At 35.7% G+C, this 26,861-nt stretch overlaps 2 protein-coding genes across 3 annotated transcripts in view; both read left to right on the forward strand.

The window, feature by feature from the left end:
• parga (poly (ADP-ribose) glycohydrolase a) overlaps positions 1-11,185 on the forward strand; it is a 55,966-nt gene extending 44,781 nt beyond the window's left edge. For both annotated transcript variants that reach the window (XM_073921012.1, XM_682449.7), the window contains exons 14-18: positions 4,274-4,352; positions 4,655-4,763; positions 4,992-5,097; positions 8,474-8,602; positions 10,024-11,185. In XM_073921012.1, the coding sequence (XP_073777113.1) occupies positions 4,274-4,352; positions 4,655-4,763; positions 4,992-5,097; positions 8,474-8,602; positions 10,024-10,199 (599 nt within the window). In that variant the 3' untranslated portion in view covers positions 10,200-11,185. The remainder of the gene's footprint in view (positions 1-4,273; positions 4,353-4,654; positions 4,764-4,991; positions 5,098-8,473; positions 8,603-10,023) is intronic.
• A 5,590-nt stretch (positions 11,186-16,775) lies between these two features.
• ogdhl (oxoglutarate dehydrogenase L) overlaps positions 16,776-26,861 on the forward strand; it is a 51,391-nt gene continuing 41,305 nt past the window's right edge. Inside the window, exons 1-4 of the mRNA XM_682523.8 lie at positions 16,776-16,921; positions 19,436-19,649; positions 20,304-20,471; positions 24,977-25,079. Coding sequence (XP_687615.2) covers positions 19,446-19,649; positions 20,304-20,471; positions 24,977-25,079 — 475 coding nt within the window. The 5' untranslated portion in view covers positions 16,776-16,921; positions 19,436-19,445. The remainder of the gene's footprint in view (positions 16,922-19,435; positions 19,650-20,303; positions 20,472-24,976; positions 25,080-26,861) is intronic.

Here is a 26,861-nt window from a genome sequence, read left to right on the forward strand (position 1 = left end):
AAATAAACTTACTTGAAATTTTTGACTAATGAGCTGTATTTCAGCTTCACCCGTGTCTGTCTCTATTCCTGACAGCTGTTTATCTGACGTAACGCATGAGAAGCAGACATGTACATGGGAACAGTGGGAGAGAAAACGCAGCTCATTTGGATTTAAAGCCACAGTTCTACAAAAACAGCTACAATGTACTTAGATACCAAAATGGGCATTTTCTGGAGGAAATAATAAATAATCTGATGGGTATTTTGAGCTGAAACTTTACAGACACATTCTGAAGACACCAAAGGCTTCTCTTACATATTGTAAAAGGAATAAAATAAGTGCCCTTTAATATTAGTTAATTCAGTATCAAAATGTCTGAACAGTACTTGTAATCCACAACATGCATTATAATAACAACACGGCTATTATAATGCATGCATTATAATGACAACACGGCTATGATTTTAATGTTGTAAGACAGTGATTTTTTTTAAAACCTCATTTATGGATTAAAGTGCATTTTATGAAGTTGTTTATTTTGTCCTTAACCGTTTGATCTTTATTAAAGAAGATTTTGTTTGTTAGTTTTTAGCTTATTTTAATTCTCATATTTTGTTAGATGTTAAATGTAGATGCCCAATTGATTGATCACATTTTTTTAAGAGTAAATCAATGTTAATGTATTTACTAACATATATAAATATTAACAACACTTCAACAGCATTTATGGATCATAGTTCAATATTTACTAATGCAATATTAATATTTTGAGTTAACAAAAACTAACAATGAAGGACTTTATTTTCATTAAGATTAACAAAGATAAATAATGTTAGAAATGTACTGTTTGTTGTTTGATCATGATAAATGCATTCATTATCATTAACTAACCTTATTGTAAAGTGTGGGTGTCTTGGTACACAAAATTGTCAAATTGGTAAGTAAATCCATTCTGATATTGATTGGGTACATTTAGTACAGCAGTTAATTCATTCATTAATTTTCCTTCGGCTTAGTCCCTTTATTCATCAGGGGTTGCCTCAGTGGGATGAACCACCAACTTATCCAAAGGCATATGTTTTACACAGTGGATGCCCCTTCAGCTGCAACCCAATACTGGGAAACATCCATACACAGTCATTCACATTCCAATCATGCACTAAGGCCAATTTAGTTTATTTATTTCACCTATATTGCATGTCTTTGGACTGTGGATAAAACCAGAGCACCCGGAGGAAACTCATGCGAAGACATGGAGAACATGCAAACTCCACTCAGAAATGGCATCCACCATGTCACCATACAGCAGTTAAAATGTTCTATATTCCAGAGAATTGTTTGTCCACTTGAATGCTCTTTTCGTTTTTGAGTTCTTCTTGCAGTCATGGCCATGTAGAACTGCAGTTTAGTGATTGGCCATTTCCCAGTCTCACACATTTCTCATTCCCCTAAGCCTTCTGACGTCCTCTAAACAAACACAAAAACCATTGGACAACTGTTAATCAATCAAATGCCTGGACAACTATAAATGATTCAATAGTTATGGAGCAAAAGTGGCCACATGCCATTGAGAAGTCATTTTCAAAGCTGTGCAAGTGAGTTATAATTCTGGAAATCAGCCTCAAAGTCACCGTGAACTTGAATGCTTTCAACCTTGTCACAAAAAAAAAAAAAAAAAACCCATAGAACCAAGCTCTGATATTATTAGTCATCATCTCTGTCTTTCACCCCTGCTGCCCCTTCCTTCCACTTAACCATATTACCTCTGGCCACAATGAATGACTGCAGGAACGGCCTTCTCTAATGGATCCAGCCATTCCATCACGGTTATTACAACAAACGAAATATTCATTGTCATCCCCGTTTCTATTGCACCGCAACTCGCCTTTGCTGTAAATCACAGGCCTCCAGTAATGCATCGTGACATTGGCTGCTTAATGCACTCTTTCTGCGTCAGTAGAGTTGGCAGGAATGCTGAAGCGTCGGCACAGGGACTGGATTTTAATCTTGTGATTGCTCTTTGTAAGAGCACCACCGAAACTGGTCACAAACGCTAATTAGATCAACGAGAGAGAGGGGGATGCTAGAGCAGCATGGTGAAAGTCGGGAGGTTCACAGGGTCTGGTTTTTGCATGGGGATGTTGTGCTATGATTTAACTGTGCAAAAAGTATTGAATGCAAGTAAAAATAGTATTTAGTGAGATCCATTGTAGCTGCATAGAATGAGATAGTTGTTGGAATAAGATGATTTTATAATAGAATTGTTTTGATGGAACAGAGAAACTATAGTTAAAAGAAAAACCCATATTATTTGAATATCTGTACAGATACTGTATGCATCCATTCATTTTTTTTTCCAGCTTAGTCCCTTTATTAATCTGAGGTCGTCACAGTGGAATGAACCGCCAACTTATCCAGCAAAAATTGTACTCAGTGGTTGAAAAAAATGGATGGGAGAAAAAAAATGATAGGAAAATATGTTTTTGTTTTTGCGTTCCAACACAAAGATGTTTTTGCGTTTCCTCCCAAAACTGTTGTTACACAAACACTTCCTGTTCACTTCACACTGTACATGTCAACCCTTCCATTTTTGCCAGGATTCTGCTGTATTTTACCATTATATCCTGCTATCATCCTATCATTAAGTTATTTCCCATATTTCTCTCATGTTTTTAATCTTGAAAGCAAGTTGGAATTACAACAAAAATGTTTGCATTCACTTTCTTTCCATAAAAACTGTGCGTCGATCATCACCCTTCATATGTAACTTTTAAATCAACGAATGCATGTACAAGCTTTGACTGACGGACACGCTCTGTATGAAAAACAAATCCCAGAGCAGCTTTTACACCATTTCAAGATGAGCTAAAGTGCAGGACACTTTGGGATTCGGTTGTGTGTTTAAACAGACAAATACACTTAATAAAATGTAAACATGTCCGTCCTGCGTGTTTTATTTTCAATGCAAATAATTTTTACTTAAGTGGGCGCAAACAGTTACTAATGTAATGGAATGCTTTCATTGTTCTGTAGATCTGTGCAGTCTTAAAGTGACTCCTCTGTTATCAAACAAAACAAAACGAGAGATTCATTTGCTGCTCTTCACTTGTTTAATAACAGAGGTGTCACTAAAAATGGCTTGTACAGAAGCTGATCTGGGATCAGTTTATCATACGGAGCGTGTCCAGTAGTCAGTAAATTAATTATTTTTAATTTAATAATTAGGGGCCAAGCACTGAAGGTGCATAGGCACCTATTGTATCCGTACAGCTTCTTATTCCTTTTTCCGGCTTCCTCCTCCTCTTCTTCTCTTCCGCTATGGGAGTCTATGGCAGCTCTATGAACCGTTTGTGGCATTTGCGCAAACTTTGGCACACTGATAAAGGACAGTCTGATCTTCAACCACAACAAATTTGGACTCTGTAATTCAAACTCTCTAGCATCATCACAGTTCCAAAGTTTCACTTGTGTTTATCGTTATAACTTTTGAACTAAATGGGCTATAATCAAAATTCCTCTGACTTTTTTCCTCTGATTCCTTGGCTCAAGCCGATTTAAGCGCCCCTATGACGTCATTTTGTTATTTTGATTTTGTTCAACACATTCTGTTTTTAACTGTTCCTAAACAGTTGGTCCAATCTTCATCAAATTCGACTCGTATCATCTTCAGACCATGTAGACCAAAAGTTAGGGCATTCATGTTGATAGAAAAAAACCTTGATGTAATGCTGCCAGATGACATTACAGGCTGAATCACTGCAATGGTTTGAAGTATTGAAACCAAACTTGTGTGATCTAGACCTGACATTGACCAGATTATGTCAGTTTGAGCCACCATTTGGGTAAAATTGACAAACAGTTCAATTCTATTAATAGAAATCATACAAAATTTTTCAAATGGCTTTTCAATAGTTTTGTCTATTGTCATGAGACTGGTCTTGAAGATCCCTTGGATCATACAGAGAACGTTGACATAATTTATTCCCTAGTTGAAACGACTTCCTGTTCATTATCTTGAATTAGTTTGCAACCTGTTGTTTTGAACTCTTTGTAGACCGTTAGCCCGATTTCCACCAAATTTGGCTCAGAACATGCTGCCAAAAAGTTAGAGGATTTTCCAGTTGCTCTGTAGCTTGTTGTCTTGCTTGTTTATGATGTTGCCGTTGGGCTGCTTGACCCCGATAATTGCTGCTTGCAGCTATATTTATTATTGTCGTTATTGTTATAAATTATTTTAGAGAATTTATTATACACAATTTAACTTTACGTTTGCTGTTTTTGTTTTGTTTAGGCACAGAACAATACAGTAAGTACTCTGGCTATGCAGAGAGCTTCAAATGGGAAGACAATCATAAAGATAAGATACCCAGGTAAGAACAATTATGGAAGGGAAAACTGATGATAGTAGCAATATGATATAATATAATATAATATAATATAATATAATATAATATAATATAATATAATATAATATAATATAATATAATATAATGCAAACAAGACTCAAATGGCATTTTGATCCTGGTTGGATTTGGTCATACATATGCAGACAGTTGTTGTTGTTATTATTGCATATTATATAGTTGTATATTATTATTATTATTATTATTATTAATGCAGACAGTTAAATTGTTGCAGTCTGAATTGTTGTTGTTTTTTCTTCTATGCTCAGAGACGGTTGGCAGCGAAGGTGCACGGAGATTGTGGCTATGGATGCACTACACTACAGGAATTTCATGGATCAGTTTCAACCTGAGAAAATGACCCGAGAGCTAAACAAGGTCAGCAGGCTAAACAGGCTTCAAAAAGTCTTCAAGCAAAAATTGTTCATCGTTTCACACTGATGACATAAAAAAGCAGATCCTTGACCTCTGTCAAGCTCTATTGGCCATTAAATCTCTTAACCTTGTCAGTCTGTGTTGTTTAGAAGAGTTAATGAGGCACGGTATGGGTCTTGTGATTAGCTTGTATCTGTTTCACCATCATTTGAGGGTGTTTCTTGTTTTTAGGCATATTGTGGTTTCATGCGGCCTGGTGTGAACCCTCTGAATCTCTCTGCTGTTGCCACTGGGAACTGGGGATGCGGTGCATTTGGAGGAGACACAAGACTCAAAGGTACGTTCAGGTAGCAAAATAAAACTATCATTTGTGCATAAAAAATAAAAAAGACAGATGCTTTCATGATGGACACTTGTTGGAATTTTTAAATTAAAACAGCATGTATCAAATTCTGTAAAAATGTATCAAATACAGTTTTTTTTATAAACAATGCTAAAGGCAAACATAAATGGAGATGAAGACAATATATTAAATGTCTTTACTGAGTAATCAGCCAATTTATAGAAGGATGGTCCAAATAAGACTTAACAAAATGAGATTTGAGTCAAATTATAGCAGTTGGTTCTCGGAAGGAGTTGCAATTTAGGTAAAATGACTTTGAAAAGATGACAGCATCATTCTGTTATTTTTTCCATCCATCCATCCATCCATCTATCTAGCTGTCTATCTATCTAGCTGTCTGTTTGTCTGTCTGTCTATCATTCTATCCATCCATCCATCCATCCATCCATCAATTTATCCTTATATCTGTCTGTCTGTTTGTCTTTATCTATGTCAGTCTGTCTGTCCATCCCTCCCTCTATTTCTCCATCAATCAAACCATCCATTGTTCTATTTATCATTCTATCCATCCATCTACCAATTTATCCTTCTATCTGTCTGTCTGTCTGTCCGTCCGTCCGTCCATTCCTCTATCTGTCTGTCTGTCTATCTGTCTGTCTCTGTCTGTCTGTCCGTCCGTCCGTCCGTCCTTTCCTCTATCTATCTATCTGTCTGTCTGTCTGTCTGTCTGTCTATCTGTCTGTCTCTGTCTGTCTGTCTTGTCCGTCCGTCCGTCCATCTATCTCTTTAATAAATCCAATGTCATCAGAAAAAGGAAGAGAAGTATATTCCTCAATCAATCAGTGTTGTTCATTACAATATTTTTAATAACATCAAGACTATTATACAGTCACTTTGATTTATTAATAGCAAATTGTATATTTATTTAAAAAAATATTCCTCTGTGGTTTTGTTATTTAAAACAAAAAAGCTTTCTCTCTCTCTCTCTCTCTCTCTCTCTCTCTCTCTCTCTCTCTCGTTCTCGCTCTCTTGTTTGACCCAAGACATGTTTTTCCCTCTTTCCTGTTATTGATCAGCTGACACACACTTACGTTTTCCATTAAAAGTGCAACTGATTTTTTCAGCCTCATCTATAAATTCATAGCAAGCATTTGACTTTGCCTGCTGATGCTTTTCAGTTTCAAAGGGTGGAAGGCTGTTTTCATGAGATGATTCCATCTTCGATAGTTCATCATTGTTGAAACCACCATGGCACATCTGTGTGTAAAACTAGCTCATTTCTCCCAATGACTTGTCACACAGTAAATTCATCTCGAGGTGGAGTTATTCAGGGACAATCCTTTTAGTTTAGCGCTGGTTTGACTACAGATTACCCGTTGTAATTGGTTGCTCTCATTTACACAGTGTTCATTCATCAGTGGGCTACATTCAACCTCTTTAAATATTTAAAATCCTTAGACTCATTTTGAAGCAGGGTGACTAAGATGGAGTCTCCTAATACGGCTTGTTAGATATGGATTATTTACCTCTTAGGTCCAGCAAAAACTATTTTGTTGTTGGGCTTTTTTTGCTTTTCATAAAGCGCTTTTTTAGTCTAATATAAAGAAAACATCCAACATTAAATTGGATTTTTGGATTATTTACCTTTTAGTATCAGCAAAAAATATTTTTTATTTATTTATTTTTTTACTTTTTTGCGTTTTATAAAGTTATTTTTTAGGTCTTTTGTCTTGTTATCAATTTAAGAAAAAAAACTTATTGTTATACTAATTAAACTTTATTATTATTATTATAATGTCTTTTTAGACCGATTCTATCAAATCTATATCCTCACAGCTTTCTTTCAAAACTTTTCCTACTCATCCCAATGAACAGGAAGCTGCGATCATTATTTTATTCTTCATATTGTGACACAGTTCCTAGAGAAACGGAATATTAAATAAGAAAACAGTGGCCTTAGCTTGTTTTTTCTACTGTGGGATACATGGATATAGTAAAGTAGGCATTTCATTCAGAAAGATGGGGAAACGGGTTTTAGAAGAGTTATTACAGCCTAAAAGACTTCTCCTGCTCAACATTTCTGATTGTTGTCAAACTAACAGTTGAAATAGCATGATTAAATATGTCCATTACCTCAAAATCACATAATCTGAGTATTTAACTAAAAACAAACAAAGTGCATTTGCAGATTTTAATTAAAGGTTAGAAGGGCAAAGCATTGTTTTTTCTTAATGACATGCGAAGATGAATTGTTCAACACAAATCGGCAATATGAGCTAACAAAATCATATAGTTAGTTTTGATTGCTTAGGGATGTTAAGCATTGTGTCATTTTTAAATAAGGTTCAAGTCCAGTCTTTGACTGTCATAGAGACATCGGGGTTCATTTATATCACTCATATTGGCAAGAAGCTTTGATGTTTCATCATTAAGCTGCCAGTTGTCCCCATAGCAACAAAACAGACCAACCTAGCAACCATTTAAAAACAGCAATAGGGGCTTAATAATAATAATTTCTTACATTTATATAGCACTTTTCTAGACACTCGAAGCGCTTTACACAATGCGGGGGAATCTCCTCATCCACTACCAATGTGCAGCATCCACCTGGATGACACTACAGCAGCCATATTGTGCCAGACTGCATATTACACACCAGCTGATTGGTGGAGAGGAGACAGAGTGATAAAGCCAATTATGATATGAGGATTGTTAAGAGGCCATGATGGACAGTGGGAAAATTTGGCCAGGATGCCGGGGTTAAACACCTACTCTTTTTCGAAGGACGTCCTGGGATTTTTAACAACCACAGAGTCAGGATCTCGGTTTAACGTCTCATCTGAAAGACAGCACTCACTGAGCAGTATAGAATGTTTTTACTGAGGAATTTGTTCATACTGTAATTATTTGTCTGATTATATTTGACATATTATTCTACTAAAATATGAAAAAGTCCTTCTTATTTAGGGATTAAGAAATACTCAAAATCCCTTGTGTAAAACCTCTAATGTGTCAGTTATTTTTTGTGCGGCAAGGAACATTCAGTAAACTAAAGAACCCATACTATGCCAGTCAATGTATTACAGCATGTTTAATTCATTTGCATTGGACATCTATCCATATTTACTTCGAAAACATTAACAGTGTGTCATAAAGCATGCAGCGGCTGATTAACCCATCAATGTGCTAATGTGCTTTTTATTTTTCATATGCATTAATAATAGTAATCTTTGCGTAAATGAATGCATGCTATTTATGTGTGCGGATGCAAGCAGGAAAAAGAAATGAATCTGTAATAGGAAAAGCTTCCTAAATGGCCCGCTGAAAGTCTTGCTCACTGTGTGAATGTGTGTGTGTGTTTGCCCCTCAGCTCTGCTTCAGTTGATGGCGGCGGCTGAGGCAGGCAGAGATGTGGCCTACTTCACTTTCGGAGATGAAGCACTCATGAGGGACGTGCAGGACTTACACAAGTTCCTTAAAGACAATTGTGTCACTGTTGGTAAGGGTTTTGTTTTTTCTAGAACACATTATAAAAATGAATGTTTGTTCTATTCTTATGTGAGGTGGACATTTCTATCCTATTCAACTTTGTTCTATTTATAAAGGTATAATTATATTCAATCTAAAAATACATAATTATCATGGCAATAACTAGATTTTTTGTGAGCAGAAAAGGTGCTGTATGTAAGTATTTGACTTTTCTAACGCGTAAAAGGACAATATCATGTTTGCAGATATTTAAGAAATTTGCCAAGTGAACATTCTTGTTTATCTGAAAAACAGTGCTGAAGTCAATTATTCTGCTTTGAAAATGTGTTTTCCGTGCCGGAACGCTGTTTTTGTTTTGTTTCTTTAATCTGCCCTCTGCCAGTTTAGCCAATTATATTTCAGCACCCCGGTTTCAGTCAGAAAGGCTCTCAAGGCATGCGCCTGTGACTGAAATGCGACCTCTGGTGGACAGTAGTAGAATCCGAAATGAGAGACAGATTCAGAGTTCTACATGAGATTATTAATTAGCAAATAATATAAATATTATGGACGTAAACATTAGGTGAGCAGGTTACATTGCAATCCCGCATTTGTTTTGATCCAGGAATGCAATAACTAGTTCAACCACTGGGTGTCAAACTTACATACTACACCTTTAAATAATACATACGGTAAATTAAACAATCACATCAACAATTCAATTAAAGACAAAAGTGTTAGCAATCCTGTGAAATTAAAATGTATTACATTTTTTAAACATATTTTACACATAATAACCCATTTCTAATAGTTATTTGGTTTGTTTTTGCCAAAGTGACAGTACATAATATTTTACAAATTGTTTTGCAAGATACTAGTATTCAGCCTAAAGTGCCATTTAAATGCTTAACTAGGCAAGTTGTTTAGACGAGTCATTGGATTTGGAAACTGGTTTGTTTCGTAACCAACTGGAAAAAAAAACTAGTAATAATCTTAGAGGGACAATTAATGTTAGACCTAAAAATGAAGTAAACATGAATTATCTGAAATATCAATGTTAAAAAAAATGTAAAATAAATAAAACAAATGAGAAAAGAAAATGACATACCCTGAGTAATTAAATAAATATGACAAACACAACAATAAATGTAACGATGTTGAAATGGCTACAATATTGAGTCATTTGTTTTTTATAATTAAATGATACCATTAGCGGTCTCTGGTATGGTGAAGTTGTGCCTCAACCGACCCCACTCTTTCTGTCCCATTTTTCCTTCATGACGTTTATTGAAAGCTTTTTGAGAAAACGCTGTCAGCCATCTATTGTAGTAAAGTGGAGACGGCAGTAAAACCAGTGTGCTCAGTGATTTATGAACAACTCTGGACTCGACCGACGCCATGATGCTCACCATCCCTCAAATCTTTTTTCTTGTCCCCTTCTCTTTCTCTCAGGCTCTCTGTATGTCTACCTAAAGCAGTACTCTAGCATAGTGTCTAAGCAAGCCCATAGGCCCAACATCAACCTCTATGGGTTCCTCTATGAGAAGGTTGGTACAAATACGGACCCGGAGCCCAGCGACAGCACCTCGACCACTGCAACTTCCCCTTCTCCTGCAGACTGCCATTAATGCTCATCAACCCATCTAAATGCCTCAGTGCTTTCTTCTCCTTTTGGGTGATTGTCTGAAATTTAGTAAAGCACATTATGCCTTTCTTTTCTACCAGTGAGTATGTGTTTAAAGTCACTAACAAGAAGACTGGACTGCAATAGTCACTTTTGACTGTCAATTCTTATTAAAGGGATAGTTCACCCACACGAAAATGAACATTTGCTCGCTTACGAATTGTTCCAAACCTATTTGAGTGTCTTCTGTTGCAAATAAAAAAAAGATAATTTGAGGAATGTTAGAAAGTGTTAGCTATTGATATCCATTCTAAGAAAAACAAATACTATGGAAATCAATGGATACTGACAGATTTATTTTTTTATTTTTTGGGTGAACTATTCTTTTAAGTATCAAACATGGAGAGTATTAACAAAAATGCCACACAAACTGACCTGGGAACAGTTACTGCATGATCCTGTGGAACTAAATGATCCTTTTTAGGTTGGCTGACCATGGAGTAGTTTTTTTTTCCTTATCCAGAAACTAACAGTGATTCATTCAGAATAAAGGTTGTAGAGGTAATGAACAAAATATGCATGAGAATCTCAAAATATGCCGTGAAGTCCCCAGTGACACTTGATTGTGAAACGTGGTGCACAAGATTGATCTTTTATTTGTTTGTTTGTTTGTTTGTTTTCTGTAGTGGGAAAAAGTTCTGGTTGTATATTGAAAAATGTGAAAGTAAATACACTTTTGAAAAAAAATAGACTTGTATCATCGCACTAACAGAACTGCTAGAACTGAAGTCAGATTTTTGTGGGGGGAAAAACATATAGTCTCTGCATGATGTTTTTAGCAATTTATTACACAGGTTTTTACAGTTTCATTTATTCTTTTGATTAAAGGCACCTTTAAGAAATGGGGTTAATATTTAAAGGTAGTGAATATTTTCATATGTTTTGCTGTTTATTTTATTATAATTTGATAATTAAAATTGTTGATTCAAAGACTTGTTATGCTTTTTTTCCTAAAGTTTTTCCAAACCTCAGCTTTATCAGCAGGATGATTGAATAGACTTTCTTTTCACTTTAATTTTTTTCAGTCCTTGTTATTGGTGATGGCTGTATAAAATACATGTTTAGGACTACCTGCTAATCAAAACATGCTAATTTACTCAAATAGATGCATAGTGTACCGCTACTTCTGCTTTATCAAATATTCAATTATTTATGTTCAATTACATATTCAATGCCATCTCTTCATCACAATGAAAAATGAACCTTACAGTGTTTGTCATGTATGTTATTATGGGATTTAAGATTTATCTTTAAGAGGTTAATTTTACATTCATTTTAAAAGTGACATTTTACTACATAAGTAGGTAGATATTTAAACAAAAGCATATTGATTTTAATGATAACAGCAATTTAGGGGTCTAAAAATGCACACTTTGGAAATTATTGATTTATTTATTGAAAATGAAACCATATTATGGTATAAATTACCTCTAGATTTTCCTATAGGGCGTTTTACAATGAGGTTTTTCAGTTTATGAGGAAAATAATGTTGGTGGTAAATTAAACCTATGTGAATTTTACACACCCATATTTGAAAATTTACATTTTAAGCGGTTTATTAGCTGTGAATTTATGAAACATGTTTTTTAAAAAAGCAAATAGATAAAAATGTGAGTCATGATTTAATGAAAACAGTAATATAATGCAAATGCATTGTACATGTTTAATTTATAGGCATGCACAAAGCCTATAAACAAGGATGCGTCGATAGAGGTCGTTCCTGTGGGGTGTTATAGCCTACACAACCCATCCTCATATTGGAAAGGTCAAAGCCGGTCCATCAACACTCAAGAATTAGGAAGATATATTATAAAAATGAATTATATGTGGATGATTTTAAAACAAGCCAACATGCTTCTTAATGAATTATAAATCTGTGCAGTATTTTCTTTTTAATAAACATTGACAACTTAGACAACTCATTGATGCCTGCGGTATGGTGACATGTTGACCAATTAAAAATGACATATCATAGTAGAGTATCTGCAACAATTGAATGTGTCATCTACTCACAAATCAGTGTGTGAGTACTCGGCAACCAAAACAATACTGCTTAGTTAGGAGTGCATGTGCAACCTCTCCTGTCGTACACCCAACCGATTGTGGGGATCAAACTTGCAATTCCCGCATGGGTGGCAACGAGGAGGCTAAAGAGCTTGACCGCTAGTCTGTCAGTAGAGCACCTTTTGAGATCAAAGTTAGGCCATGTCCACATACAGGTATTTTTATAAGTGGAGTTTTCTTCTAATTTATTTATTTATTTATGTCGTTCACTTCAAAATGCATATTGTACTTTAATGGATGTTAAGATAATGACACTTTTAGGGTGAGTTCACAACAAATGCGAAATTAAGTATATTTCGTAAGAAAATTGCATTAGCGTGAGAACAGAGGTGGATTATCGTTTTGTGACTGAACAACGCAAAATACACTGCACACTTGCCGCAAACGTGGAGTTCGCCTCATTCACATTTTCTCCGTTTGGTTTGCTGGGCAATTAGGAAGAAGAAAACAGTGCATAGCTGGTCTGATGAGACAAAACTCTGGTTGCTGTGACCACACTATACCTAGAGTTTCGGAAAAATATCCACCCTGGCCAGAGTTTTCAGAAAGTTTTGGTTTCAGTCACTCGATACTCCATTTTTGTGCAGACAAACTGCAAAACCATGTCAAAAAAGAGTGGTTTTGAAATTACCCGGGTTCGTGGAGACAGGGCCTTACACTGTAACGCCACCAATGTAACCGTTCTGCTTTAATTGATCATAGGAGTGAGGTTTACCCACAAAGTACTTATCCGCTGATCTCCAATAAACTCAGCCCCTAAAACCTCATTCCCATCCGGGTCATGGCACCAATACCATTCTGCTTTGAATGATCATGGGAGTGAAGTTTACCCACAAAGTACTTATCGGTTGATCTCCAATAAACTCAGCCCCTAAAACCTCATTCCCATCCGGGTCACGGCACCAATGTCACCATTCTGCTTTGAATGATCATGGGAGTGAGGTTTACCCACAAAGTACTTATCGGTTGATCTCCAATAAACTCAGCCCCTAAAACCTCATTCCCATCCGGGTCACGGCACCAATGTCACCATTCTGCTTTGAATGATCATGGGAGTGAGGTTTACCCACAAAGTACTTATCGGATGATCTCCAATAAACTCACCCATTAAAACCACACTCCCCATCCAGGTCACAGCACCAATGTAACCATTCTGTATTGATTGATCATGGGAGTGAGGTTTACCCACAAAGTACTTATCGGCTGATCTGCAATAAACTCGGCCCCTAAAACCTCACTCCCATTCGGGTCACAGTGCCAATGTAACCATTCTGGTCAAGTGATCACACAAAGCTCTCAAAAGCTGACTTCCATTACACTCACCCCTAAACCTCACTCCCATCCAGGTCACGGCATCAATGTAACCCATCTAGTTTGACACCCACTGCCATTGATAAAATAGCATCTATTGTCATTTACAATATCTGTGTGTATAGGGATTTTAACAACATTGCCATCTGTTTCTGAAACTATTCAAAACAAAAGAGAAACTTTTCTATTGTTATTACATATCTATTACATGTCTACACATATTTTTAGTAAACTCTTCAGTCTGACTAATCGTACACTCTAACTTTTAAAAAAGCAGATCTAGATTAGATAGATCTAGATTGTGTTAAACTGCATAATCTTTCCTAATTGGACCATGTTTTAATAGTCTTAAATCATAAATCCTGTTTGATCATCATCTTTACCACTTAGTATCCAAACGATAGTATCTTATAAATACACTATTGTTAGCTATACATTTGTTTTCTCAAATACTGGGGTATTAAAGGGCCAGACTTTAATAGAAATTGAAATGCCATTATGTTCTTGTCAACATTTGTTTCATTTCATGAATGAAATTGTAGTCATCAAATCACGTTGTTTCGTTTTTAAATGACGCCTACTTTTAATAAGATCCCTGCTAAGGGAGGCTTTAGCGCCGTCTGTTTCAAGGGTTGAAGTCAGAGAGCAACAAAATGGCATTTTCACTTCATAATTGCATGACCTTACTTGTGCTTGGTTACAAGATGCTTTTTTGCTCTGACAGTCCTTTAATCTGGAGTTTTGATTATGGCACTGAACGAGAGCGATGAATGTTGATGTTTTATTATAATGATGTGTATAACAGCATCGCAGTTTGAACCTCTGACTCATATGGCATCTACTATAATGCTACTTCATATAATACGCTGTCACTAACTGTGTTTACATCTAACGCTAGCTTTGTGGAATTTTTCCATATATGAAAAGGTCATTCATGATAGTGTGATCCTGAAAATGGTGCATTTGAGATTCTCTTAAGGCTGTATTTTAATCATGACTGTTCTTATTTCTGAAACGACTATGATAGCAGCCCAGTAATGATTGATGACAATGCTTTCTTTTTTTCTGGTTGTTGGCCACTAAGAGTGATGAAACTAGTTTTGAGGGACTGAGGGGGAGGGAAGGCAATTAGCTCAGACTGTAAAATCCGCCAACATAAAGACCATCAATCTAGATGACTGAAACCACATGTTCAAGTGAATTCGGCACGATCCCTCAGAAAATTAGGAAAGCATAATTGTCTAAATGTAATTAAGAATCAGAGGTTATAGAAAATATCAATGTTCTCATTACACCCTGGCACAACTTAATTTGAAACCATTTTTATAAATATTTGATTGGATTTTAAACATGCTGTGGCTGAAGTTGTTTGGGATTGTCTGGTAATTAGTGTATAGCTTTTAACAGGAACATGCAAGGAAGGAAAGAGAACAGCCGAGTGTGCCCAGTGTTACAGGAGCGTCAGGTATGTCTTCAGCATGAATGTAGTTTGAAGTTATCATAATTCCAGTTTGCAAATGTGACATTTAGTAAACTGTTTATTAGGTGGAACAACCTTGACACACACAAATATATCCGTAGAAATATTTGCGCTAAAATTTTCACAGGACTTAGTTGAAACAATAACTTTCCACTGTCATAATTAATTGAGTGATTTTATGCTTAACAAGCCGGTTCATTTGATCAACAGTACCTTAAAAGCAGTTATACTTTGATGCATTTTATTATTTTAAATAAATTTCCTATTTTAATGTATTTAAAAATTGTATTTATTCCTCTGAAGATGTTTTGTATCATTACTCAAATCACACAATCCTTTTAAAATACAGTTGTTGTTATTATCAATATTTATTAAAAGTTGAGTTATTTATTCAGCATTCAGCAAAAAATCTCTAGTCAAATGTCCCACTATCCTTTGGCTTAATCCTTGATTTATTAGGGCTCGCCACAGCAGTATGGATTGCCAATTACTCTGGCATATGTTTTTTATGCTACAGATTTTTTGCTTTCAGATGCAAAAAAAAAAAAAAAAACACTAGAAACTGTTTTTTTTTTTTTTTTACACAGTAATAATGCAACATATATTTTTAAATATATAATTATTTATTTGGTTAGTAGTTTATTTTAAGTAGTTTTTTATGTTACTGTAGATCTAATGCAGAGCAGGTGAGCAGAAAGTGACTTTAGAATAACATTACATATCTGTTCTGTTAAATATATATATATATATATATATATATATATATATATATATATATATATATATATATATATATATATATATATATATATATATATAATCTTCAAACTTTTGACCTGTAAAGAAAAATGTGATATTGAATTGTTTTTTTGATATGTAGTATTAAATTATTCTTACTGACAAATAGGTAAAATCATTGGCATTGCGTTCTTATAGTTACATAATTGATTTACTCATAGAAAAATTAAACTTTATCAGTCACATGTTGCTGAAAATGTTTTACTTTCTATTCGATGGGTATAATACACTGTAAATCCCCAAAAATTAAGGTAAGTCAAACCATTTAAGTTCAAAAACTAATAAATGAAGATAACTCAAACCAGCTGAGTACTGTAAAACCCAATAAGTTAAGGCAACTCAAAACTTTTAAAGAAAGCAATTGCTACAATGTTATTCGAGTACTGTGAACTAACTCCATTAAAGTTGAAGTAATGAAGTATTTAATAAACTCATTACCATCAACACTGAGATTAAAACTTTTCAAATGAGTAGAATTAACTTAATCCATTTTAAGTTACCTACACTTTTTGCCTTGAATAAATTTGACTGTTGCGTTTTACAGTGTATGTAAAGATCACTATATTTATTAGGCTACAACTCCAGCTATTACATGTACATACTCATTTCATCTCTGATATGCAGGTTTGTTGTATCTGATATATACAGGAGTATTTCCACGGCACATGTATCTTGCATAATTCTACCTAATAACTCAGTGAGTTTGGCTATCTGCCAAAAGCGTTGAGTGTTGGTGTAGCTACTGAACGTTATGCAATAATAACAGCTAGATACTTTTGAAGGATACAATGATGAATAAAGAAACCTAAAGGCACTTTTACACCGGCTGTCATTTGAGATGCTGCAGTTTAGAGTTCAAAGTGTCCTGCTGCAGTGCGCGTGCATGCGGATTAACGAACGGATTTGACGTTGCAGAGAGAATATAGGACACCGAGACCTAAACTCCAGCCTGAATCAAACGACAGACAACATCTGAACTCACGCGAACCATCTTCATCTGCGAGCAGCTCAAGGTGAAATTTAAATGTTATGCCATTGCCATAGAGATGACGCTACAGTACGTGAACACTGTCGTGTGTCGCGCGCATGGAAACACACATAACCTTGACTGGTAACAGCTGTAACCAATCGACCAATCCATGCGTTTTACGACTGTCCCGTCAGCTCTTATATTTGAATCGCACAGGCTAGATATATTGGAAGTGATTGGGGTAGCGGACTTTGACGTTGCTCAAATCAATTTGTCATTGAAAGGTGAAGATGTCCTTTCAGTAAATCGCCGGTAGTTGAAGCTCTGATATAACGTAAATAGATTTTTTTTTTTTCAGTGCGATATATAACGTTAGTAGCCTAATCCATGAGAGCATCTGATGAGTCAACAAAGGAGGATTCTATTAAATATGCTAACCTTAGTACTTGAAAATTATTAGAGTGGTATAATCATGTCATGTAAATATTAGCCGATTATTTATTAATTAATATAATATTGCCCAAAACAGTTCTCATCAAAATGATCAGATGGCCAATCAAATAAAAGAAGGTGGAGCCTAAATCACAGATCATTGGCAAAAGTAGATTTTCAAGATGCTTCGGTTTTTTAACAAAGAAAGAGTATAAGGGAAGACGATATCAGCCTTATTTTGCATCATTTGTCGTGTTTTGTGATGGAAATGTGAAACCATCAACATTACTGGACTTTCAATTTGATAAATGTCATGTGAGGACATGTCAATCAGGCTATTATGATGCATGGGAAAATAACTGTTTTAAGGTTTACGGCGGTTTAGAAAAGTCGAGGTTGAAAACTGCCAAATGTTCCTACGGTTTACAGTAGCGTTATGTACGATTTTTGTATTGTTTACTTTTTTTATTTAATTTTTTTTAGGACAAAAGTGTCTCCAGTAGAAAAGATCTTCAAAGATGCCTTTTGACATTGTAAAGAAAGCTGTGTTTTTGTAACAAATAAAGACATCAGAAGTCAATGATTAATTTAAATTATTTTGCCAGACATATTTACTGTTCCAAAATATTTTAAATGTTTCCCAAATTAAAACATATTGTGCTCAAAATGGGGAAAAAAGTAGTTTTTTTTTTTTTTTTTTTTTTTTTACCAGGACATTTCAAAATAACATTTTATGAAACCTAGATATTTTTATCCAAGGTTATCATAACATCACAATCATATACGGCCCATTCCTATATTCTAATAGCATTTTGCCTCAAATATTAAAATGCCAATTTAAAACTCATTTTAATAGAAAAGATTATTACAACACCACCTTTCTCCACATCACATTACATGCTTAAAAAAATAAAAACTAAATAAATAGATAAGTCAAGAAAAAACTGTGCTGATTCTCCTTTTCAACAACAAAACTCTGTAATGTATTTAAAGGGATAGCTCACTCAAAAATGAAAATCTTGTTCACCATTCCACTTGTTCTAAACGCTGTTTTAATTTCTTTCTTTTCTTGAAAACAAAAAGATATTGAAGCTATTTGACTTTCATAGTATTTTTTTTTTTCATCTTAATATGGATATCAATGGCTGCTGGTGGGTGAGGCAGTGGCGCAGTAGGTAGTGCTGATGCCTCACAGCAAGAAGGTTGCTGGGTCGCTGGTTCGAACCTCAGCTCAGTTGGTGTTTCTGTGTGGAGTTTGCATGTTCTCCCTGCCTTCGCGTGGGTTTCCTCCAGGGGCTCTGGTTTCCCCCACAGTCCAAAGACATGCGGTACAGGTGAATTGGGTAGGCTAAATTGTCCGTAGTGTATGAGTGGGTGTGTGTGAATGTGTGTGTGGATGTTTCCCAGAGATGGGTTGCAGCTGGAAGGGCATCCGCTGCATAAAAACTTGCTGGATAAGTTGCTGGTTCATTCCTCTGTGGTGACCCCGGATTAATAAAGGGTCTAAGCCGAAAAGAAAATGAATGAATGAGTGGCTGCTGGTTTAGAATATTTTGTTTTGTGTTGAGCAGAAGAATAAAACTCCTTAATGTTTAAAACCACTGGAGTGTGAGTAAATCGCGAGAAAGTGCCTTTAAATAAGACCATAACATCACCTACCCTCATCCCCTTCACAACACAGCCAATCAATCAGATACATGGTTACAGAAACTGAAGAGAGATAAAACATTGACAATATGCGTTTTCACCATTTTACATTTGCATTGCTTAAGACATGGTTAGAACCTTGAATTAGCACCAAAACAGGGCTGTTGATCCAACACTAACAAGTTGGCTTGTATAAAATTCCAAAATCAAACAAGTGCTCAGTGCTCAAGGGGTAGCTTAAATAATGTATGTGCTCTTTGGGTAAGGGATTCATCAGAATAAACAGCAAAAATCAGTCCAACATTTTTTGAGTGCCTTGGACTGATTTTTGCTTCTTCTTTTTTTTTAATTTTGCTTGTACTGTATAAGGTTAAATCCCACAAATACACTATTTCTGAAAATATTTTTATCATTCTCAATATTTCAAACATAAAGAACTTGATTAATTCTGCCATGGTACCTTTCTGTTTTTCGGCAGGTTTGCAGACATGAATCAGCTGAGGCCCCTGGCTGGTGCTCTGAGAAGCAGCAGCCAATGGATGAGGGGCCACGTGGGGACAGGGAAGCGAGTGTTTGACCTGCGTCGTAACTGTTCGAGCGGGGTTACTGAGCCCTCATTGGCGGCCTGCAGCTCCAGCTATGTTGTGGAGATGTACTACGCTTGGCTGGAGGATCACAAAAATGTTCATGAGGTGCAGAGAACATCCATTAAAGGCACCTCCTTTCTGTCCTAGTACAGAAACCAAGTGTGCATGCAAAAAAAAAATATTTTCATAAATTCATAACAAAGTTCATCACATGTCTAGTCTTTGTCATGTTTACATTTACATCTTAGTTTAGTGTCACTGTTAGTTATACACTGTAAAATCCAAAAAGTTAAGGTATTTTAAACCATTTGAGGAAACCGATTGCAACAAACCATTTAAGTTCAAAAACTAATCCTAATGAGTACTGTGAACTTAATCTATTTGAGTAAACTAAGCAATTTGAATAAAATCCAAAAAATGAAAAGAAAGAAGCAGAGATGGGGTGGACAGGGGGATTCTTCAAAAACTAAAATAAGGGAGGTAAAGAAAACAGGCTATTTATGTAGGCTTGAATTCGTCTGATTGGTCAATTGTTTGATTGTTGATGTGATGTGATCAAGCATGTAATCCTCTTGGAATTAATTTATAAAATTTCTTGTCTTTTTTTCTACACAACACAAAAGAAGCTACTGTATTTCTAAATATATTGATATACCAAATAACATGACACTTTTGGGTGAACTATCATTTAAGCTCTTGTTTTGAACTAGTAAATAGGAAAATGTAATCTAAAATATATTTTTGCTTTGTTTGCAATAGTCTTGGGATGCGTACTTCCGTAACGCTGAAGCCAGCAGTTCTGTGGAGTCTGGAGAGAAGCCTCTGTCCATGCTGCTGCAGGGGCGAACCATGTCCCAGACACCTGCTATGTCAGAGAAGGTTGTGGAGGATCATCTGGCAGTCCATACTCTTATTAGAGCCTATCAGGTTAGGCATTATAACTCCCACAATATAATACAGGTTTTTATGTGAATGTTAGCGTTCATGCACAGTTGAAGTTACCATAAGGCTGCACTATTAACCAAAGGCAATTTACGGCACATTTTGTCAGCTGGTTCTGTAATCAGCAGTAAATCTCCAGCACCTGCTCTTCACTGACAAGCTATTTGAAATATTGTTGATTTTTATCGGCACGATTCTGAAATGAGAGATCATCATTTTGGGGTTTGCATTGCTTCTCAGTAGGTCTGCAACTTAATATTACTTTGATAATCAATTAATTGGTGGATAATTTGGTTAATCGAATACTCTGATAAAAACTCTCATGATAAGACTTTTTAAAATTTGAAGTTTTGCTTGTTATAACTATATAATACTGTAAATCGGGGTATTATGTTTAAAAGTATACTTTAAAAAATGCAAAAGCCTGACATCCTGAGTTTAATGATCTTTAATGTTGACATTTTAAAGATTTTAATCTTAAATGAAAAGCAAAGTTTGTTTTTAAACAGTAAAACTTCTGTAAATATCCAAAATATAAATAAACAAATACAAATAGACAAGTGTTTTATTCCTGTTATGCTCACATTGTGAAATCAGGACATAAACATGCTGACAATAGGACATTACAGCAGAATTTATTAAAATATCAAAATTGTAATCAATAAACAACAAATATTTATTTTTGAAACAGAGGTAAAAGTAACAAGAACAGGTAAACTCTCACTGCTCAGTCAGTGCACAAATGTAACGTTATTAGCATTTGCCAAAAAAACTCAACATTGACTCATTGTAAGATTCTACTGCTGCTGTTTTTGGCTGGTTTTGAATAAGAGATGTCACACTCTATTCACACTGTTTAATTTAAGCTAATCTAAGTAGTGCCATTCAATTAATGATTGCCACAGCTCATGAGTTGATTGTGCAATGTGATACTCATAAGTTGCAGCTGAAATGATCTAGTGAGAATGGCCGAAGTTAGCAATCAGTTTAAGCAAAAGCTTGGAGGGCTTGGGATGCATGCTTTTTTTCCTACAGCTGTCTCTGTACTCTCCATCCGCTTGTTAAGAGTGATGTCACGTGAAGCAGCTTCCGGGTCCAAGTGCTCTATCAGACTGTATGGGCAGACTCAACAAATGGTAATAATAAACGTTTTCAAAGCAATGTAATACTTTCGAAAATCAGGATCGCAATATAGGCCTAATATCCCATGGCCAGAAAGTGATTAATTTTTTATAGACTGCTAAACTTTGGTATTTGTAATGCAGCAAACCTAGAGACTGATGTGTACACCATGATTTTCATGATTAAGTGGTTATAAACTAATATATTCTCAACTCAAATGAGTAGCGGCTTGGACCCGGAAACAGTATTCCACACGTCACCGATACGTCACGACTTAACAAGTGAACTGCGTGAGTGGCTGTGCATCTTGTACATTGCTCCTCAGTCATGTGAGCAGCCCAACTAATCGATAAAGGCATTTGTTGACAACAAATTTTAATTAAATTAAATTGATAGTTGTTGCAATCATAGTTCTCAGCGTACTATGACGCTGTGTTGCTGCTACATTTGAAAGCATGTGAAAATACGACATTAATAACATCTTTTACTTTAAACTCACTTCTGTCAAGTGTTTAAAACAAATCCTTCTGTGAGATTAATCAGGGGCAACGCAGTGGCGCTGTAGGTAGTGCTGTCGCCTCATAACAAGATGGTTGCTGGTTCGAGCCTTGGCTGGGTCAATTGGCGTTTCTGTGTTGAGTTTGCATATTCTCTCTGCGTTTGTATGGGTTTCCTCTGGGTGCTTTGGTTTCCTCCTCAGTCCAAAGACATGCGGTACAGATGAATTGGGTAAGCTAAATTGTCCTTAGTTTATGGGTGTGTACAGTATGCATGTTTCCCAGAGATGGGTTGCAGCTGGAAGGACATCCGCTGCGTAAAACATATGCTGGATAAGTTGACAATTCATTCTGCTGTGGCGACCCCAGATTAATAAAGGGACTAAGCCGAAAAGAAAATGAATGAATGAGATTATTTAGTAGTCATGTGACTGTTAGTTATGTGAAATCAGTAATGTGGCTGCCAGCACATCATCCAGGTTGATTAATTCATTCATTTTCTTTTCGGCTTATCCAGCATGAGTTTTACGCAGCTGATGCCCTTCTAGCTGCAACCCATTACTGGGAAACATCCATACACTATGGACAATTTTAGCTTACCCAATTCACCCATACCTCATGTCTTTGAACTTGTGGGGGAAACCCACGTGAACACAGGGAGAACATGCAAACTTCACACAGAAACGCCAACTAACCCAGTCGAGGCTTGAACCAGTGACCTTCTTGCTGTGAGGTGAACATGCTACCCACTGCGCCACTGTGCAACCCCATCATCCAGGTAGATGCAGGACAATAATGGGGTGGTGTGGAGAGCCACCCCATCCCCCAATTCCATGCAATTGTAAAGCACTTAGCATTAGCATTGTGAAAGATCACCTACTGTACCTTTAATTTCCTGGGTCTCTTCTTCACAGCATATTTGAAGTTTCAGCACCAAAACACCCTCTGGGCTACAGAGGAGATTTCCTACCTATTACAGAGCCATGCTTTCCTAGCAAGATGTGCAATCATAGCTTTTGCTAAATCACAATTTTGATTTCAGTTTGATTTATCGTGCAGCCATAAGTCAACACCTTTCAAAGTACACTTAATTTGACAACTTGCACAAGTGCAAAATGTGGTATAATAACGATTATTTCTTGTACAGTGTATATGCTTGTTTAAAGTAATGAACTATGAAAAATTCTTTGTACGTAAAAAAGCTATCTGTATTTACCTCACACATGCACCCATCAATAGGTGTCTGTTGTTTTTGCTGTCTTCAGTAGTTTGCTGTTGTTCTCATTCCAAATCCTCTCTTTCATTTTGCGAAACAAAAACCAGGTTCATTGTTTGTGCAAAAACTATTTGAGCTGCACATACATTGTGAACAAAGCAATTGTGTTGTGTGCACAGTACTAATGATTAAATGTGTGTCACATGCACTGTATGCATACTTAATTGATTGCCCTCTGGTGGCCGGCTACAGCATTGGAGATAAACCCCGCCCTGTCAGAGAAAACAAATGGAATGTGAGCCAGGCCAAAAAATAATCAAATTACAGTTCGACTAAGTTTTTCTTAAATATTTTGTCCACAGTTTTAGGGAGTTCTAATTACAGAGATTAGTTTTTCTAGAAGGCTTGATGCTAAAAAAAAAGGCATGTGGCATCATGACTGTAAACTTGTGATTGAGTCAGCAGGAGTTTGGGCAGAGGCTCGTGCTGCAAATAGCATCATTGGAGTAAATGACAGCATTTCAATATTTCAACTTTACTTTTCTACAGTGGAAGAAAGTAATATGCCAGACAGCCATCTTTTTTGCAGTCCATGGTACGCTAAATTAAATGTTCATTCATTTCATTCATTTTCTTGTCGGCTTAGTCCCTTTATTGATCCGGGGTCGCCACAGCAGAATGAACCTCCAACTTATCCAGCAAGTTTTTACGCAGCGGATGCAATCCTGCCACAACCCATCTCTGGGAAACATCAACACACACATTCACACACACACTAGGGACAATTTAGCCTACCCAATTCACCTGTACCGCAAGTCTTTGGACTGTGGGAGAAACCGGAGTACCCGGAGGAAACCCACGTGAAGGCAGGGAGAACTTGCAAACTCCTAAATTAAATGTTACTGTGTCTATTGACAAATGTATATATGTGTATTACATAATGTACGTGTCTGGCAGCTTTGCTTTCCATCCTACCCACACTTGGAAGTTTTTCTGATTTTGATAATATATAATATTATATATTAATGTGATTATTTACATTATTTTATTATATTTAATGATCATTATAACTATATTTATAGTTAAGCCTTTAGACAGAAAATGCTGAGTTTCAAGGGAGGTTTTTCAACGGAGAGAATTTAATTCACAATAAATTATTTCGATGAGAAAACCCAATCATATTCACTAGCATTGGCACTGAACTGCATAAAATCAAAGGCATGTCTGTACACCCGTACATTTTAAAGTGTCCCTGTGTAGATATGCAAATCACATGATTAATTCTACCCTAATTAGACTAGCTTTTTTTCTTTTGAAAATGAAAATATCAAAGAGATTGCTTGAATCAAAACAGGTGGTAATATTTTCCCTGCTTCCTCTAATTAATTAGACGAAGTATCGAAGGGATTTATTAAATTCTGTCTTTTGGCAAAGCCAGCATTTTCTTCCCATCTCTTGTCACTAGCCTGTTGGGATTGTATGTTGAACTTATTGCGAATCCTTAGGAGATTTATTTGCATATGTCACACTGGTTCATATTTGTGTCGATCAGATTTCCTGTACTTGAGTTACTAGCTCATAAAAAATACAGTATCTTACTCTTACTCTGTGTATAGAGATGGCAATGCACATTCAGTTTTATGCCTTTTGCTCAGGTACGTGGTCACCATGTAGCTCGACTGGACCCTCTTGGCATTCTTACAGCCGATCTGGATTCCTTCGTTCCTTCAGATTTGATCACATCAATTGACAAACTTGGTGATGTATTCATTTAGTGCCTTCATAATTCATATAAACACTCATTTCCTTTTACTGTCCTACTTAAAGAAGGATGTTTTGAAGACATCCTAGTAAATGCTGACTTAGTTCCTGGCTTGGGGCTCATCCTTAAGTGTGTTTTTTCTGTTAGCCTTTCCCTCACCACAGTTCAATGATGCATGTGCTGAGTAATAAACTTCTCTTTGAATATAATTTGCTGCTAAATATTTTGCATATTACAGACCTGATGATGTGACAATGTAGTATTTTGAACAAGCATAAAAAAATGCAATTAAACAGTGAATACTTGAATATTCATTGTCATTCTCTTTTACTGCAATATGCATTTACAGTGCTCAGAATAATTGAGCACACCACATTTTGCATTTAAACAAGACAGATTTACTAAACAGATATATTTATTAAAAAAGAATTTAGTCACCAAACAGATTTAGATGAATTCAAGAAAAATATTGCAAAAACAATTACAACCTACCAAATTTCAACTAATTTTTTTTATACTTTTTACTTCTCATGATTTTTCCTCTTTTCATTTAATATTTTTCTATAACATAAATTTGGCTGTACTAGTTTTTGGACTGTTATTGTAAGTTATTTTCTTTGACAAGCTTCAGATTTGGCTTCAGTACTGACAAATCTAATGTATATGCACAAACATAATATTGTATAGCTTCCTATTAAAAATATGCATTTAAAAGTTAGATTTGTGAGGGGTGTACTTATATACGCTGAGCACTGTATGTAAAAAAAAAAGTTTATTTTTGTTGTATTGTACAATATATTTAATTCTTGAGGAATTTAATTTAATGTAAGAATGCATACAGATTCTGCCAAAAACTTCTACATATACAATTGAAAGCAGAAGTTTACATACGCTGTATAAAAAAGGCACATAACCATTTAAAAAAAAATCAGATGTTGACTAAACTTTTTCTTTTTTAGTTAAGTTAGGATTATCAAATTGGTTTCTGTTATGCTTAATAGCAGAATAATGAGAGAGATTTTTTGAGAAATTGTTATAACTTTTCTTGAAAGTCAAGTTTACAATCAATAAGATTATTATGCCACTGAAAAAGCTCAGATGATGGTGTCAAGGTTTTGGAAGTTTTCTGATTAGCTAATTGACAACATTTAAGTTGATTGGAGGCACAACTGTAGAATAGTATTTAAGGAAAACCTTAACACACTGCTTCCTTGTGTGACAACATGGAAAAATCAACAAGCCAGAATCATAAAAAAAAAAAAAAATCCAGATTACGGTTAGCTAAATTTACTCTGGGAAAAATAATAATTTTTGGAGACATGGCCTGTGGTCTAACGGAACTAAGATTGAACTGTTTGGCCATAATGACCAGTGTTACGTTTGTAGGACAAAGGGGAAAGCCTAGGAACACCATCCCAACTGTGAAGTATGGGGGCGGCAGCATCATGTTGTGGGGCAGGAGGGACTGGTCCACTTCACAGCATAGATAGCATCATGAAGAAAGAACATCATGTAGAAATACTGAAGCAACATCTCAAGACATCAGCCAGGAAATTGAAACTTGGCCACAAATGGGTCTTCCAAACAGACCATGCCCTCAGTCATACTGCCAAATTAGTTAAAATGTGCTTAAGGACAACAGAGTGAATGTTTTGGAGTGGCCATCACAAAGCCCTGATCTCAATCCTATAGAAAATGTGTGGGCAGAGTTGAAAAAGTGTGTGCGAGCAAGACAGCCAACAAATCTGACTCGGTTACACCAATTCTGTCAAGAGGAA

Source organism: Danio rerio, chromosome 13 (assembly GCF_049306965.1).
Source record: "Danio rerio strain Tuebingen ecotype United States chromosome 13, GRCz12tu, whole genome shotgun sequence".
Classification (NCBI taxonomy): Eukaryota; Metazoa; Chordata; class Actinopteri; order Cypriniformes; family Danionidae; genus Danio; species Danio rerio.